This window comes from Cetorhinus maximus, chromosome 12, assembly GCF_964194155.1.
Source record: "Cetorhinus maximus chromosome 12, sCetMax3.hap1.1, whole genome shotgun sequence".
Lineage (NCBI taxonomy): Eukaryota > Metazoa > Chordata > Chondrichthyes > Lamniformes > Cetorhinidae > Cetorhinus > Cetorhinus maximus.
Window position 1 is genome coordinate 109,585,502 of NC_135890.1, and position 18,446 is coordinate 109,603,947.

At 41.8% G+C, this 18,446-nt stretch overlaps 1 protein-coding gene across 1 annotated transcript in view; it reads right to left on the bottom strand.

Moving 5' to 3' along the window:
• Positions 1-18,169, bottom strand: part of ptpn11a (protein tyrosine phosphatase non-receptor type 11a) — a 56,515-nt gene extending 38,346 nt beyond the window's left edge. The window contains exons 1-5 of the mRNA XM_078554381.1: positions 17,928-18,169; positions 13,130-13,252; positions 8,027-8,221; positions 4,032-4,224; positions 761-877 (exon numbers count right to left, since the gene is read on the bottom strand). Of these exons, the coding sequence (XP_078410507.1) occupies positions 761-877; positions 4,032-4,224; positions 8,027-8,221; positions 13,130-13,252; positions 17,928-17,941 (642 nt within the window). The 5' untranslated portion in view covers positions 17,942-18,169. The remainder of the gene's footprint in view (positions 1-760; positions 878-4,031; positions 4,225-8,026; positions 8,222-13,129; positions 13,253-17,927) is intronic.
• Positions 18,170-18,446: the final 277 nt, after the last annotated feature.

Below are 18,446 nucleotides of genomic sequence, written 5' to 3' on the forward strand. Positions count from 1 at the left end.
ACATGGTTGAAGTCTTAGAATGTAAGGCGTGAGAATTTGCATTTTTAGATAAATCAGGGAAGTTTGAATTTCAAAGAGATAGTAGGATGTTTACACCTAGCCAGTTAAGCTAGGCCAAGCAGTGTGCTTATTTTTCCCAAAGGTTACTGACAATATTAGCACCATGAAAAGTTTATATTATGGGAAAGTACATTTTCAAAAACATATGGGGCAATGGAATGTACAGATTAATAGGGGAAAAAGTATATAAGGGAGAATGTAAAGCTATGGAGAGAGGCCCTGTATATATCTAACAGAAGCTGGTGAAACATCCTCAGAAAAGCCTCCAGCCATGTCTGCACAATTCTGTTGCATCCAGGCCTTAAAGGTGATAACTGTGCTGGCCTATTTTTTTGGACTGTTACCTTACAAGCGGGTGTATTTGGAAGCCAGGTTAGGTAGAAATTTTAGTATTTGCTGTAGTGTTAAGTAACTGGAATCTTATGTGCATGTTTGACATCTTTTCTTTTGTTAATAAACATTTCAATTTAGTTAAAAAAAATCTCTAAAGGTCTCGGTGGACTTATTACTTGAGTTCAATGCATACACCTTGAAATAAATACAAACTGCATAACTGTTGTGGATTTGATGCGCCTGGTATACATCATCTGTCACGTCATAACATCTTAAATACAGGGAGTGTTTGTTTCAGTGTGATACTGCTTTCTTTGCAAATCGCAGCACCTTATTTGCCCCTCTCTTACTCAGGGTGCCTTATTACCTGTTTGAGCTGCAAGACGGTGCCCAAGGTTTCCACCATCGGGTTCTTTTTGTAGTGTTCCACCAGGTCCGTCAAGGAATCAAACTTTTCCCCTCCACCAACATCGTATTTCCCATCCTGGATGAAGCAGGAGAGAGAATAAACACAAATTGTGGGGATGCTGAACATTTCATGCGATCAACCTTTTGGTTAGGGCTTAAGACCAATGTTGAACTGGTAATAGCAGATGCAGAAGCTAATCACTTAGAACATGAATGGGGGAAGATTCAACCCCTTAAAAGTACAGTAAGACCAAACAGCATGGTCAGTCCCATATCCCTTCCATTTGAAGGTGTTTTCTTTGATTAGACACTCAAGACTGGTCTCTTCATTTTTAAAAACAAAAAAGCACTTATCAAACATATCTCACTTCCAGCTTTGCTCTCAGGTTTTTGCTCTAATCCCAGAGCCGCTATTCCCTGGTATTCATTAATAACAATATCAAAATAAGGTAACAATGCAGTGATGCCCATGAGATTTCTTGCATTAAATTGTGGTGGTGTTGTTCATATTTTAAAACACACACTTGTGCGAGTCAAACCATGCACAGAAGTCATGAGTTTAGTGATGTGACATTTTTGGCAGAGTGGGGAGACAAGGACCCCCACAACACATTATAACGATATCCGCATAACAAGTATGTCACTTCAGGCAATACACTTGTGCCAGTGAGTGCATGCAGACTTCATACAGAGCCCACTTCATCATTCAGATCATGTCCTTAAGGAGACTGGAAGTGCTGTTGCATGGAAAAAAAATAAATGCTTCAAGTTAAATTAGCAAATGTGCTTGCCCGCTGTTCTGGCAGTAATCCAAGCACTAAATATCAATTTATTTTGCGAACATGCCATTGAGCAGCTGGATAATACCAGGCTTTAACAGACAATCGGCCCGAAAAGGATGATGCGAATGAGCAGGATTCATGTCTGTCCTGCACTCATCGATGCAGAGTGTCACTCTACGTCTGCAGTTTATACCTAATTGGGTTTATTAAATGTGACTAACAGGTGCACCTAGGGATGCTGTAAAGCTGCCTGTTCATTGGCACTAGTAATTATATTGATACAACTCATCTACATAATTATACAGATCCCACTGCTTGTGATTATCAATTCAAAGTAACTGGAGAATGCATGTTGGTGGGTGAAGTACAAAAGGGCATATTTATGTTTTTGAGAACAAGGGTAATGAAGACAAACTCCTCCAATATCAACAAGAGAAAAGAGCTATGTTGGATGACTCCAATTCAAATCTTCTACCAGGACATGGATGTGATCTTTAGCTGTTAATCATTTTATTTTGCTGCTCTTAGTAGTCCTTATAGAAATCCATACAACTGTTGTGGAGGTGGATTACTTGCAAATTTTAGGTTCTAGGACAGGCAGCCATTCGGTCCATCATGCCTATGCCAGTCTTCGGTAGAGCTATCCAATTAGTCCCATTTCCCCTGCTCTTTCCTCATTGCCCTATAAACCTTTTCCTTTCAATTCTCTTTTGAATGTTAAAATCGAGTCTGCTTCCGCCACTCTTTCAGGCAGTACATCCCAGATTACCAACAACTCTCTTTGTAAAAAAAAGTTTCCTCATGTCACCTTTGGTCCTTTTCCAATCACCTTAAATCTATGTTACCAACCCTTCTGGAAAGAGTTTATCCTTATTTATTCAAAACCCTTCAGAAACGTTAAACAACTCTATCAAATTTCCTCTCAACCTTCTCTGCTCTAAGGAGAACTATGCCAGCTTTTCCAGTTTCTCCAACTAGCCAAAGTCCTTGATGTTATTCTAGTAAATCTCTCTGCACCCTCTCCAAGGCCTTGGCATCCTTATTAAAATGTGTTTAGAATTAAACACAATATTCCAGTTGAGGCTTAACCAGTGTTTCATGAAGGTTTCGCATAATTTCTTTGCTGTTGCACTCCATTCCTCTATTAATAAAGCCAACATCCTACACGTCTTTTTGAAAAAAAGCAGTCTTCTCAACTTGTACTGCCACTTTCAAAGAGTTGTGCACTTACACCCCCGGGTCTCTCTGCTCCTGCACCACCCCCAGCTTTAAAATTGTATCATTTAATTTATATTGCCTCTCCTCATTCTAAAAAGCATGACTTCACACTTGGCTGTGTCAAATTTCATCTGGCATCTGTCAAGGCCATTTTACCTGTCAATGCCCTCCTGAAGTCTGTTTCACTACTCCTCAGTGCTTTCTGCATTTGGTGAGATTTGCAACTTTGAAATTATACCCTATATATCCAAGTTCTAATCATTAATATTTTTGATATATGCAAGCATATTCTGAAATCATTGTATGATTAATTATTAGATATATGTAATTATAGGTGTACAATCACATATTTTAGGAGATGAGTACACCCTTAGATCTTATTAAATCACTGGACATCCTGATTGCATGAGGAAACATGTTACAAATGAAAATGCCGGGAACCATCCAAGCTTCTTGATGAGGCTGTTACTTCCATGTTTCCATTATAATCTACAATTAAGGTTGAGCAATTTTTCAAGCTGTGCCCTGCAAGCACTGGCAAAGGTTTGCAGCTGGGTGTTTCAGAAATTCTATCGGACACAATGTAGATTTGTTCTGTGAAGTTTCATTATGCTTATCCATTTTTTTATTCATTTACAGGATGTGGGCGTCGCCAGCTAGGCCAGCATTTATTGCCCATCCCTAATTGCTCTCGAGAAGGTGGTGGTGAGCTGCCTTCTTGAACCGCTGCAGTCCACGTGATGTAGGTACACCCACAGTGAGATTACAAGTCATAAACCTGGTTAAGTATTTGCTAGATGCCAAATTTATGGTCCTCTATCTCAGTATCATTAGTCTCAACAAAGAGTATTTTTTTTTTTGAAGAGATTACTGTCTTCTTTGCCAGGGCCTGCCTGCTCCACATAACATTAATGGCCATGAGCAAATAGTACATGCAATCTAAATTAAACTCACCTAGATGACTGGAACTTTTACAGATTTTTAGCAGTTCCAGTCGTCATGCAACTAAGTTACAGTCAAAATTTTTACTCCATTAATGCTGTACAATTGCTCATTGAGGTTAAAACAGACTTTGCGCCATGAATAAATATATTAGAATTTTAAGCATTTAGCAATTTCACATTTGATACACAAATACATGAATCTTAATTGCATAGGGCAATATCCAGATATCAAAAAGAGCCCCAATAATGTTTGTTGTATGATGTCATTGTGCTAAGTTTCACCTACCTGGCATCGGATCATTACGTGAGTGACTTTCGGTTTCCCCTCACTGCTCTCTCCTTTGTCATCACCAGTCCTCACAGATAGAACAAAGTCTCCTGGGTGGCTTTGGCTCTCTCGCACAAGGAAACTTCCTGGCTTCCCTTTCTCTGTAAGCAGCTTCTCTGCCTCTTTTCCCGAGAGGTGTCCATGGAACCACCTTTTGCAAAAATAAGATGTTATTAGGCCAACTGAAGCAACATCAGTTTATAAACTAACCAATGATCTTACGAATTAGGAGCAGGAGTAGGCCACTCGGCCCCTCAAGCCTGCACCACCATTCAATAAGATCATGGTTGATCTGAACGTAACCTCAACCCTACATTTCTGCCTAACCCCCGATAACCTTTCACCGCCTTGTTAATCAAGGATCCATCTAGCTCTGCCTTAAAAATATTCAAAGACTCTGCTTCCACCACCTTTTGAGGAAGGGAGTTCCAAAGACTCAACCTTCAGAAAAAAATTCTCCTCATCTCTGTCTTAAAACAGTGATCCCTGGTCCTAGATTCTCCAACACATGGGGTAGAATTTTGCCGTCGGCGAGCAGGGGGCGGGGCCTGCTCGCCGACGTGTAAAATGACGCGGGATGATAACGGGGGGAACCCCTGACGTCACCCCGCCCCATTTAAATTTTCAGGAAGGCGGGGGCACAGCAAAATCAGCTGCGCGCCCACCGACCTGTCAATGGCCACTTGAGGCATTGACAGGATCATTTAACCAATTAAAGGACCTGCCCGTCCAACCTTAAGGTTGGCAGGTCAGCCAGGAGCTCCGGTGGAAAATATAGAAAACATGAAACCTTATCCAGCGGCAGGATGAGGTTTCATGTAGGGTTTTAAAAATTGTAATAAAGTTGTTCTGTAAATTATGAACATGTCCCAACTCATGTGACATTGTCACATGAGGGGACATGTAAGGGATTTTTCTTTTCTCTATTTTTAATAGTTTTAAAAGTCAAAGCGATCTCCCTGAGGCTGCACTTAGCCTCAGGGAGATGTGCGCTCTTTCGTGTGCATACGCAAAAAAGCGGACTTTCAATTTAGGGATTCCACCCCCCCACCCGCATAGCACTTCCCGCTGGACATCACGCCCATGTAAAATGGCGATGCGGCCCGCTTCACTGGCGGCAATCGGCTCCGCGCCCGCCGGCAATTGGGTTGGGCCCCATCCGCCCGACAGGCAGAAAATTCTGCCTGAAACATCCTCTCCACATCCACCCTGTCAAGACCCCTTAGGATCTTAAAAGTTTCAATTAAGTCACCTCTTACTCTTCCAAATTCCAGTGGATACAAGCCTAACCTGTCCAGCCTTTCCTCATGAGACAATCCGCCCATTCCTGGTATTAGTCTAGTAAACCTTCTCTGAACTGCTTCTTTCCTTAAATAAGGAGACCAGTACTGTACACAATACTCCAGATGTGGTCTCAGCAACACCCTGTACAACTAAAGCAAAACGTGTGGCAAGTTCAAGCCTCAGCAACAATTAAAACTCAATATTAAAGGCAGTCAAAGAGTCATTTCCCCCGAGCTCAAAAGTATTCTTATTCGAACTTAATTTCAGAAACTATCTTTCCAATCCAGTTTTTTCATATTACAGTAACAGGTGATTCCACAGTAGTGCGCGTCGAGATGTTGATCCTAAGCAATGCCACTCAGAGGAGGCATGAAGGATTGATTGCCTGAGTAGGCGTTGTTGCTTATTTCACGGTGACTAGCACAATAGCATTGGCAGATGACCTAGAGTAAGGCGGCTGTCCAGCTACACCTCAGTCAGGATACACTGTGCTAAATGAGAAGAGCAAAATGGAAAAAGTCATCTTTCTCTCCCAGTTTTGGTGGGGGGAGGTGTGGGAATTTTTAAAAAAAAGACGTGGAGAGGAGGCTAGAACGCATAATTGTTAGCCCATGGTCAGCCTTGGCCCAGCAGTAGCAGTCTCACCAGAGTCAAAGAATTCAAGACCCATGTAGAGACTCGAGAATATCACCTAGACTGGCACTTCAGTGCTGCACCGTCTGCAGGTTCTGTCACTATTTACTACATTGCCAAGTTTTCTATCGGCTGCAAGCTTCCGAATTGTACTCCCCATAGTCAAGTACAGATCACTGATACATAAACCAAGAAAAACAATGTTCTAACACTGACCACTGGGGGAACACCACTGCATACTCCCCTGTCCTTCCTTTAAACTGTGGCACTGTCTTGCTGAGCCCAAGAAACCCCATGGCACTATTTGGAGAAAAACAGGCGAGTTCTGAGTGTCCTAATCAACATCAATTAAAAAAATGATCTGGTCATTTATTTCACTCTTGTTTGAGAGACTAAGTTGTGCACAAATTGACTACTGTGTTTGCCTGCATTATAACAGACCAAACTTCAAAAGCACTTTGTTGGTTGTGAAATAGACTTTTGAAAGATACCACATAAATACAAGTTTTTCTTCTTCTCAGATCTGTTCAGCTGAGACTGAAGAGATAAAAGTCTACTCTATGTGCTAGCTACAATGTTCCTGCACAAATTAAGTTTGGATAGTTTCAAACCAGTGCAAGCCTAACTACAAACAAAAGTTGTCACCAATTAATAATTCCAGGCTGGAAGTAATGTTGTTTGGTGTGGGAAATGGGACAGTCATAATGTTACAGTGGGGTTCATTTTCAGAGGTTGATTGTTTAAGATGAATTGCTGATTAATATGAATTGTTGTGTGGAGCGCTTTATCTGCAGGTGGTTGTGTTATGCTTAAACTAGGAGTGCTTGATGCTGAAACCTGGTGATAAGATGGGAAGGCCACATTTCCTCATCCTTTATTTTAACACAAGGTGGGGGAGAAAACAAGCATATGTATTATCCTTTGCTAAAAAAAATTGAAGCATCACTCCTGTTTATCTGAGCTCCTGGCAAACTATGTGGGCTGGTGTGCTCTGCCACAGAGTGCCAAATGTAGGACAGCTCGCAATTCCCCACATAGTGCATTCCTAACTTTAGCAGATATCACAACCATTCTGTTGAAGGTAGGCATTTCTACACAGGGGTGTGCAATGAGGTCCCTTAATGCTCAACTGTGTTCTTACACTTAGGCTTCTACCCCAGTGACTGCAAAGATGTACTGTCTGACCCCAGTTGATCACAGATCCAGTTGGTATATTCAGTGCAGCAATATTTTATTTTTCTTTATCCACTTTTAAGATGTGTGGCCAGCATTTAGTGCCCTTCTCAAGTTGCCCTTGTACAAATAAATGGTTTGCTAGCAAATCAGACTATTTCAGGGGGCAGTGAAGAGTCACCTTTAGATCAGTTGAGGTAAAGACATCAGGTTTCCTTCCCATAGGACATTAACAAATGAGCTGGGTTTTTATGACAGCAGAACAGCTTCATGGTCACTTTTACTGATATCAGCCTTTTATTCCAGATTTAAATAAAAATAATTCATATTCTTAAATTGATTAGGTGAAATTTGAACTGAGGTTCTCTGGATGAGTAGCCCAAGAGCATAACCACTACACCACCACTTCTTCAACACAGGAATTAAAAGGATGAAGTAACAGTATTATTTTCCACACCCCTCCCACATCTAGATACAATAAATATAACAACTGTCCCCTGAAGTGAATGGGATGCTTCTTTGACTTTCCTGGAATCATTCTAATTTATTAAAATAGAAGTTATAAACAGAAAGCGGCATAAAAAAACTTCCCCGGAAATAACCACCCATTTTGTGTAGGCGCTATTTTTGGCTTAAACTGTTCGTGACAGAGCATAATTCATCCCCTTACAGCAGAAATAAAATGCAAATACAAGAGGGGAATTGCTGATTTCACAATGACAGAAGGATTCATGTAAGCACTCCAGACTGAAACGCATTTGGTGCCAAACTGCAACCTTCAAAGGCACACCCAAGATGGCTCAAAAGTCTTCGTCGTCAACAACATTGATTTCATACAGGGTTCAGCATCAGACCTGGCTTACCTCTCAGAGGTAGGATCGGCACAGTTCAGCGGGTATTTCAGTTCAATGACATCGCCATTCTTCTCCTTGAGCTGCCCATGGTGCTCCATGTAGTACTGCACCAGCTCAGCCAGTGTAGCAAACTTCTCCCCTCCATACAAATCGTAGTAATCACCCGTATTCTGAATTTTAATGTGTGTAACTGCTCCATTTCGCCTGAGATCAAAACAAATGGATTATGGCAGGTCACAATGATATTTATTTAAAAGCTAAATTTTCTTCTCCACTCCCTCCACAGCATGGAAGGCTTTCTTTGTTTTCAAATCCATCCGTGACTTATCCTTCCCAATCTCTGTAACTTTCTTTAGACCTAGGACACTTCGAAATCTCTAGGCTCTTTCATTTCTGGCCTCTTGCACATCCTCGATTTAATAACTCTGCCGCTGATGGCCATGTCTTTAGCTTTCTGGGCCTTGAACTCTGGAACTCCCTCTGCAAGCCTCTCTACCTCTTTTCCCTCCATTAAAACATTCCTTAAAATTCAACCTCTTTGACCAAGCTTTTGGTTATCTTCCTATTATCATCTACGTGACTTGGTGTCAAATTTTACTTCATAACATTCCTGTGAAGCACCTTAGGATGTTTTACTATGTTAAGGATGCCAAATAAATACATGTTGCTGTTGAAAGAGAAGTAACCTGTTCGAGCTCTGCTTATACTGCCAGTCAGTCACTATAACGATCGGCATTTATGTCTTACGGTGTAATAAAACAGCAAGAGGGCTGAAGCACAATATGAATTACACTGGCACAGGTCAGACAACTCCAGCCCATCCCGTGATGATGTCAGCTTCAATACTACAAGGACGCTTCAGGCAAGTCATGTGCACATGTTCTAACTCCAGATCTTCCTTCCTGAATACATAACTAAAACCAGCACCACAAGACTCAAAGTGAATTAACCCATTCAAAATGATACCAGAAATCTCTAAGATACATGAATATGGAGATAAATTGGTTAAGTTAAATTAACCAAGGACAATAAAAGCTGCATTTCTCATTTCTATTTAAATACCCTGTCTTGCAGGCATATTCTGAATTTCAGTTTTCCATGTTGAGATCTGCTTTTATTTCTTGAAAAGGTGACCAAAGTAGCGAACAAGAGAATGTCTATGGACGTTTTATATAAATGGGCTTCCCGAAAGCATTTGATAAAATCTCTCATAAGAAACTGTTAGCTAAAGTTGAAGCCTATGGAATTGAAGGCATATTATTGATCTGATTGGGAAGTTGGCTGAGTGGCATGAGATTGAGTAGCAGTGATAGTGGACAGGTTCTCTAACTGGCAGAATGTGACTAGTGGTGTGCTGAAAAGGATCTGCATTGAAGCCTCAACTTTTTTGCCATATTTTTAAGTGCCTTAGGTGATGGGCAGCAGTGATTCACGCATTCCTATATGCTTTGAAGACATGGACAACCTACAGCAGGCACATCAAAGCACTGGAGAAGTAACATTGATGAAGTGCCTTCGCAAGATCCTCAAGGTCTGGTGGCAAGAAAGGAGGTCCAACAGCAGCATCCTCTTCCAAGCTAACATGCCCAGTATCAAGGTGCTAATCGCTCAAAACCAGATCCGGTGAACAGGACATGTCTTTTGTACGGCTGGCACCAGGCTCCCGACCCAACTGCTCTACTCAGAATTTGGTGGTGGCAGGAGACTCCAAGGAGGACAGTGGAAATGCTTTAGGGATGTCCTCAAGAGGTCAAACATACCCATCCAACTCATGGGAGTCCATGGCTTGTGACTGCCAAAACAGAGAAGTTTCGTTCAGGAAGGCATCAAACACAGAGACTTCGCTGGGAACATGCAGAGGTGAAGTTGAGATGCCAGAGAGAGCTCACAAACTCCCAAATAACTCATCTACACGACCATCCAAGCACCACCTGCCCCATGTGGCAGAGTCTGCAAATCACACATTGGGTTCTGAGATGACCGATAAATCCATCCAACCAGAGTGGAAGCAAGGCATCCTCGAGGGCTTGCCTAAGGAGGTGATGGGATAGAAACTCTCATATCCAAATTTGCAGATGACACAAAGGCAAGTGACATTGTCAACAAGTCTTTCTTAATTGTAAGTAGCATAGATGGAAGCATAAAATGAGATATTAATTGATTCAGTGAATGGGCAAAACTATGCTGCATGGATTTCAATGTAGGCAAATATAAGGCCATCCAATTTGGACCTAAAAAGAATTGAACAGAGTACTTTCTAAATGGTGAAAAGCTAGAAACAGTGGAAGTCCAAAGAAGCTTGGGAGTCTAGGTACATAGAACATTAAAATGTCATAAACAGGTACAAAAACTAATCAAAAATTCTAATGGAATGTTGGCCTTTAAAGCTCGAGGACTAGAATATATGAAGTTATGCTTCAGCTATACAAAGCCCTGGTCAGAGAACACTTAGGCTACTTTGAAAAATTCTGGGCACTACACCTTAGGAAGGATATATTGTCCTTTCAGGAAGCGGAGAGCAGATTTACCAGAATGATACTAGGCTTCAAAGGTTCGAATACGAGGAAAGATTGCACAAACTAAGATGGTATCCTCTGGAATTTACAAGGTTAATAAGTGATTTGAATGGAGTATTTAAGATATTAAGGGGAGCACATAGGGTAGATAGAGAGAAACGAGTTCCTCTGGCTGGGAAGCCTAGGGCTAGGGGCACAGAGCCAGGTCTTTCAGAAGTGAAATCAGGAAATACTTCCACACACAAAGTGGGGTAGAAGTTTGAACTCTAAGGGAAAATTGATGCTAGATCAATTGCTAATTTTAGATCCGAGATTGATAAATTTTTGTTAAACTAAGGTATTAAGGGATCTGGGGAAAAGGTGGGTATAGAGTTATGTCACAGATCAGCCTTGATCCTCAAGGGGTTAAATAGTTAACTCCTGGTTCTAGGGATCAATCCATGTTTCTTTCTTGTAGTGAACGTTACATCGTGGAAAATTAGTCTTAAGAGGTTGCAAAAAAAAGGGAGGGGAAAGTGCCAAAAATTTCCACATGACCCTAAATATCGAGGCATATAATTTCTGTACCTCTTGCACAATACAGACTGAAATCTTAATGAGAAGGAAAGCATTAGAAATTGCAACAGATTACAAATAATTGTTGCAGAATTTAGTAGATCCATGAGATATAAAAGGATACTGCAGGTTTAGAAACAGAATCTCAATATTGCACTGAGGGATCTCAGTTTTTGCTCTCAGTCAATATGTAATTGGTGAACTTCAGTCAGGCAGCAGTGGTGACAGTGTTCCAATATTTTAAATTGGGAAACATGGAAAAAACATGTATGACAGGACACAACCAAAGTTGGAAGAGAGTGAAATGAAGTAAAATAAGGAGCAGTCTCAATGGAATGAAAAAAAATGGCTGCTCCTACAGTCTAAGGAAGTAAATTAAACAGGCAGGGTTTCAGCTAGAGATCATTAACTCACACACATGGATAGATGCCATGCGATGCCAGAATGAGACTCAATAATATTGATCTCAATGGGAGAGAAACCTACTTATCATTTACATGCAGAAGAAAATGGTCTTTAGGCAAGCTGCTTCTTCACGTAGCCAAAATCCAGCAAAGGCTACCAGCTTCAGGAGATCGGTGATAAGCTGTGAAAACTAAGGAGGGGTTGGGGTTGGGTGGGCGGAAGAGAACCAATCCAATTTATGACAAATGGATTGATGGCTGTCCTTGTATTAGAATACATTCAGAAACAAATATTATTGTTGAACATGACTATTTCAGAGTCCTTGCCAGAGTTAGTGTAAGCTTAGCTTAGTGGTACTCTTTCACCTCAGACTGAAAGCCAAGTGCTCATGCCCCATTACAGGAACACACACCTCTAGCACTTCAGTAGTGCTGACAGATGCTATGTTGTTGGAGGTGATGTCCTTTGGGCGAGACACCAAACCATGATTTCATTTGTCTGCTTAAGTGGATGTCGAAGGTCCCATGGAACCAACTGTAAAGTAGGGATGTTCTTCCTGTGCCCTGACCAACATTCAACCTCAACCATCATCAAAATATTAACTGGATATACGTCACAATGCTGTTTGTGGGATCTTGATATGTATAAATTGACTGTCACATTTCTTTGCATAATAGCATTAACTGCTAACTGCACCTTAAAGCTTTGCATTTGTGATTGTGCAACTGTGAAAAGGTTGCGGTAGATTTCCTTTAAAAATGCAATATGCACGTAAGCATACAGGGAAGGAATTTCAGGTATGTCAAAAAGGAAAATCTTTTATTTTGATGTATAGTTCTGCCTGTGTGAATATGCTCTACAAAGTATATAAAATCAACTAAGAATAGATTCTCACCATTGGGAGGGCCACATTTGTTGCTCACCCCTAGTTGCTTTGGAGATTTTTTATAGAAATGTCGCCTGCTATGTCCCTGCAGAGGAAACTAAAGTCATATGTAAGACGGTCCAGGCATGGGTAGTTATGTTTCCACCACACAACCCCCCCCCCAACCCCCCACAATCACTGAAGTATATTAGTGCACTAACTTTCATTATTATTTTTCTTGGCGCTAGTTACAAATAACCAGGTTTATTGAATTTAATTCCACAACCTCTAAGTTGCTGGTCCTGAACTACTACCCTACTGTAACCAAAATCCCTTAGATGGCCAAAACCAGATGCCCATTTGGCACCAATCTTGTGGCTTTCTTGTGCCACTTCAGGCAACACATACATCTGGATCTGCATTTATTGACACTGGCCTTCGTCAATTAGCAGTGCAACTACGCAAGCTCCCCATCAAAGAATAGTATGTGGTATAAATCAGGAAAATAATGAGCTTCAGGGTTTTATTTTGTATCTTAATTTTGCTACCAAGAAATGGCGGGACACTGGACAAGAACCTGGATTTGACTTAAATGCCGATTGCTGAGATGCAAACCTTCTTTCTGTGCAACCAGTATTTAAAAAACCATTCTGAAAATTTATACAAATCAAGATAAATCCCTTGATGCAGCAACGTCAAGTTTATGCAACTTCAGGGCTACCCCACCATGGCTACAGAATCTGTTTGGTAAACCAATAACTTTACTCTTACCTCACTGAAAGCGTGAAGTCACCGGGATTGCTCTTACTTGGTCGGGCCAAGAAACTCCCATCGACCCCTCTAGTTAGCAGCAAGTTCTCTGCCTCCACTCCAGTGATATTGGGGTGAAACCACCTGGGGGAAAAAAAAAACAAAGAGACATTTGGAAACCATTTCTGTCTTGATAAATATGTTGCGCTGTACAGCTGGCCCTAATCAAGCTAGTAATTGAAGAAAATTTCAGATACACGAGCATTTGTTCTCTTCCTCCAGACAGGTTTCACATTACACAGATAATTCAATGGAAATGGTACAGTTAGATAATCTAACACTGCAACCACTATCCCTGACTGATCATATTTCCCAGATGGATCTTGCATCTTCCTATAATCATCGTCAATCAACCAATTATTTGGTTACCTCTTCACAAAAAAAACAAATTCAACATATCCTCGATTTATTTTGAAAGGAGAACAAAAAATCTTTAGTCTTGCTTGAGTGAGTCTTATAACTGTGCTCGCTACTGCTCCAATCATAGTTTAGGTTAAATAAACCGCATACTGAAAGACATTAGTTAATGTGGATGTATGTCAAAACCCACACCATGCCTCATTCAAACCAATTTCCGCAGCAAGCACCAGTTCCATTCGATTGATGTGTTAAGAGCTGTCTTGAAAGGAACTCCAATGGCCCAGTGAATTTATCCAGAGTGGAACTGAGTGTATACACCTACAGGTCCCAGATTTGATCAGTCATCGGCACAAAGTTAACCGATCTTAACTGCATTAGTGGAGATAAAATTGGCCTCAATATCCCTGGGTAAGGAAGCTGAAATCTAGCAGAGTTCAAATGCCATCATTATTAGTGACTACTCCTGGAAGTATTTGGCTGTAAGGCTCCCCCTCTTTGACTATCAAGAGCATATTTAAATATCAAAGTACACACATGAAAACTGGCCACTGTGGCATCAGTGCGCAGGTTGCTCATCTACTCTCTCTATTGTAACCTAAGCTATCACATCTATTTGTGCACTCTTATTGTTGTGCAATTATTGTTTCTGTTCAATGGTGCTGCTGTCTGTCCTTTTATCCCAATGGTATAGTCTTTGGTCTTCCATTCACTGTTCTATTCCTGCAGCTACAAATTTGTTCAACCACACCCTCACCTTTGATGCCCCATTAAAACCATTATACTCTCTCTCACCCTCACCAATTCCCTGATACAGCCCTCATCACTGGTCCCTTTAAGTCCAAGACCTAGAGACTTGAATGGATATGGCAGACAACTGGTTCAGCCATTCATCGCCAGATCTGGCTGGAATCACAAAGTATTACTGGATACTACTCTCGTCTGCCAAAACCACTCATCACTCCAGGATCTCCTGCAATACAAAGATGATTCAGCTTCTCTCTATTGCAAACTATCTCTTTACACCTCTCTCCCTGCCTCCTCCATCCTCACCTTCCAACAAGTGCGAGGAGATCATGGAAATCTTTCTCACCAAGAGTAAGGCCATCCAATCAGGAACTGCTTCCCTCCCTTCCCACAGCCCACTAGATCAAACGTTAAGGTACCCAATTCACCCACTTGCCCTTGCCTTACACACACACACCTTCAGCTTCTTCCCACTGTCATTCAACTGGGTGGAACTGGATTCCTCTGGTTCCATTCTTATCTGTCCAATCATAGCCAGGAATTTACTTAAAATGGCTTCTCTTTTCATTTCCACATCATTACCTATGGTGTCCTTGAAAGGTCTGTCTTTGCCTCCCTCCATCGACATCATCCAAAAACACATCATTCACTTCCCAGTGCTCCAGTTTTACCCCCATCACCACTTCTGTCAACCTGTCCACTGTTTCTAAACTGCCACACTGGTTTTCCGACATCCAGTATTGGATGAGGAGAAATTTTCTCCAATTAAATAGCGGAAGGACCGAAGCCATTGTCTTTGATCACTGCCAGCAGCTCCATGTCCTAGCCACTGATTCCACCCCTCTCCCTGACAACTGCCTGATGTTGAACCAGGCTGTCTTCAACCTTGGTGTTGTATTTGATCCTATGATGTGCTTGTGACCGCGTATCTACATTATCACTAACACCGCTCAATTCCGCCTCCCATAACTTTGCCTAGCTCTGCTCTAGCCCCAATTCAACTGCTGCTGAATCTCTCATTTATACACTATTACATGCAAACCTGACTTATTTCAATGCACCACTGGCTGCCTTCCCACATTCTAATCTCTGTAAATTTGAGGTCATCCAAAACTCTCCTGCCCATGTCCTAACTCACACCAAGTCCAATTCATCCATCACCTCTGAGCTCACTAATATACACTGGGCCCTTGACAAAATTCTCACCCTTGTTTTCAAATCCCTATATCTGTAATCTTCTCAAACCCTACAACCCTCTGACATAAGCGTGCTTCTCCAGTTCTGGCCTCTTGACATGCCCGATTTTAACACCATCATTGATGGTGGTGACTTCAGTAGCCAAAGCCCATGAATTCCCTTCCTAAATCTCTGTCTCACTTTCCTACTTCTTTGACTAAGTTTTTGGTCACCTACGCTAATACCTCCTTATAAGGCATGGTGTCACATTTTGCATGAAGGACCATGGGACATTTTACTACTTTTTTCTTTATTCTTTCATGGGATGTGGGTGTCGCTGGCAAGGCCAGCATTTGTTGCCCATCCCTAACTGCCCTTGAACTGAGTGGCTTGTTAGGCCATTGCAGAGGGCAGTTAAGAATCAGCCACACTGCTGTGGGTCTAGAGCCACTAGTAGGCCAGACCAGGTGAGGATGGCAAATTTCTTTCCCTCAAGGACAAGGTGCTTAAAGGCGCTTTATAAAATTGCAAGTTGTTTTGTTTACATGCAGTAATGTGACCATTCTTTCTGCTCAGTGCTGTATCTCTTCCTTCTCTACAACATCGTGCCCTATCTCTTCCTTCTCTACAACATTGTGTAGACATCATTCCTTCAGTGCTCTTGCCCTCTTTGCAGGACCTACTGAATGCTATCCCTTAACAATAACCTGAATTTTGCATTTGCTCAGTCATGTTTTTCTATATACAACATGCAATGTCATTTCCTTTCACTGCTGTCCTCTTCTCTGCCTACCAACATTTGGGTATCAGATCTCAGTAAACAGGGGTGGGTCTGCTTCGTAACATATTCACAGAAATGTGCAAATGCAAAAGCTGAATCAACCTACCACTTCCACATGAATTGTGCTGTCAAGGCTCTGTCTAATTGAAGTTCCTGTGGCAGTTCAATATAACCACAGGCAATATTTCCAAGAAATAAAAACTGAAATTTCATCCTGATGCCCAAGGCAATGGAGCAAAATATCAAGAGTTGAATGGAAAATTATTTTACTCAGAAGGCCACACTCCATAAAGAACATCCCCACAGCCTGAAGTTTAAGTTTTTTGCAGAGTGCATAATTATCCTTGTCTCTACTTATTCCAATAACTCTTCATACTCAAATCTTCAACTAGTCTGTTTTCAAAACAATTCAGGTGGCATGGTAATGATGGCTTTTAATTGGAGTCTACAACATATATCTACTGACTGGCTAGGGCATAGGAGCTCTTTTAAACCACTGGTCTCACTAATGCCTTTGCTTTCTAGTCCTAGGTTAAACTATATAAGCCACTGACAATCCAAACAATCCACAACCTCTATTTGTATATAAAGATCCTTTTCATATCTCATTTCAATCTTCTTTCTCCACCGCTAATTTTGTTGCATTCATCTAATCCTGCAATTTAAGCCCAGGAATTGTTCTTGTTCCTCTTCCCTACAATCCATCCAGTTAACCAATGTCCTTTGCCAAAAACTATATACAATGAACTAACCATGCTGCAAAAAAAGCAGGCATTTCAGTTTTCAGACTAAACAGAATGACCAAAATTCCAAGCAGACACAATGATTGGATATGCTCATTGAATTCTGAAATTCACAAATAAAATTCATTGTCCTTTCTTATATTAGCCCTGAAGTTTACACATTAATTGTAACACACATTTCCCTGTATCAAGAATAATTTTACATTAATTAAATTATATTCAATTTACCATATAAATTCAGATCCCTCAATGTTATGAATCTTACCTGATCACATGGTTTGTCTGAGGAAGTTTCATAAACTGCTAAAACCCTCCTCCACATAATTTAGTTAATGTTAAACTCTGGAACAAAAATAACCCCAGCATATTTTCACACCATGACCCACTATCCATCAAACAAGCACACTTCCTCTAATTCACATCTCTTATCATCTCTGGATATCAGAACAACATTGGATTTTCTCCTACCCTTGGGAACAACTGTATTTGCCTTAAGGCACCATAAGGACAACAAGCTTCCAGATCAGCATTTCCAGCTGCTTAGCTGCTGGGATAGTCTCACCCACCCTCAGCTTTACTGTTCTGGGTGTACATCTTGCACATTTACCAACAGTGCAGGATGTCTGTCTTCAACACAGCACATCTGTCTTTGGCAGACAATTTGCAGCTACAGGTAGACATAGTTGAGGTCAATGAAGGGCAAGCAGCAAGGATTGGACCCAGATATTACACTCCTGTTGCTGCCTCTCTGCTCAGTGCCTGGCCAGAGTCTGTTATTGATATTTCCCTCCCTTCCCTCAGGCTCCCCAAGTCCAGGCCAGGTTATCACTGAGTGTCAGTGCACCCTGTCAGGAAGAGGGGGTAGAGCTGTTCCCCTTTTCTCTGTCTCCCTCTCAGGGATTCCCCTGTAGCAGTGCGGCCTCCATCTCCATCTCCATCTCCCTCCTCTTCCTACCTTCGGGATGTCATGGTGACAGACGGAGGGCACTCCCTCCCGCGCCGGCCTCCGGTCGCGCTCTCCTTCCGCCGGGGGGGGAGGGGGGGGGTGGAAGACTCTCTAACGGCCGCTGCTCAATCACTCGCTCCTGTTCCGAGGCCCGGACTCGAGCTCAGGCCGCTCCCGCCCAAGCGCTTCCCTCGGGCTGGGGAACTAACACCGACCGCAACGCTGCGGCGCGGGGGGAAAGACGTCATCGCCGCCCGACCCCGGCAACGGCGCAGGGAATGCGCGTCATCGCCGCCCGACCGCGCACTGAGGTGACGTCATCGCCGGACTCCTCTTCCTCTTCCCACCCTCCACAAGGCTAGGCATAGTAACCAAATAGCAATAACCATATAAATAACAGAAAGGAAAAGTACTTTCATTCTAAGTCAGAACAAAGAAGGTTAAGAGGAAGTCTGATAGAGGTGTTCAAAGGGATAATTAATTATAATAAATCAGGAGAAACTATCTTCACTTGTTTGAAGGTAATAT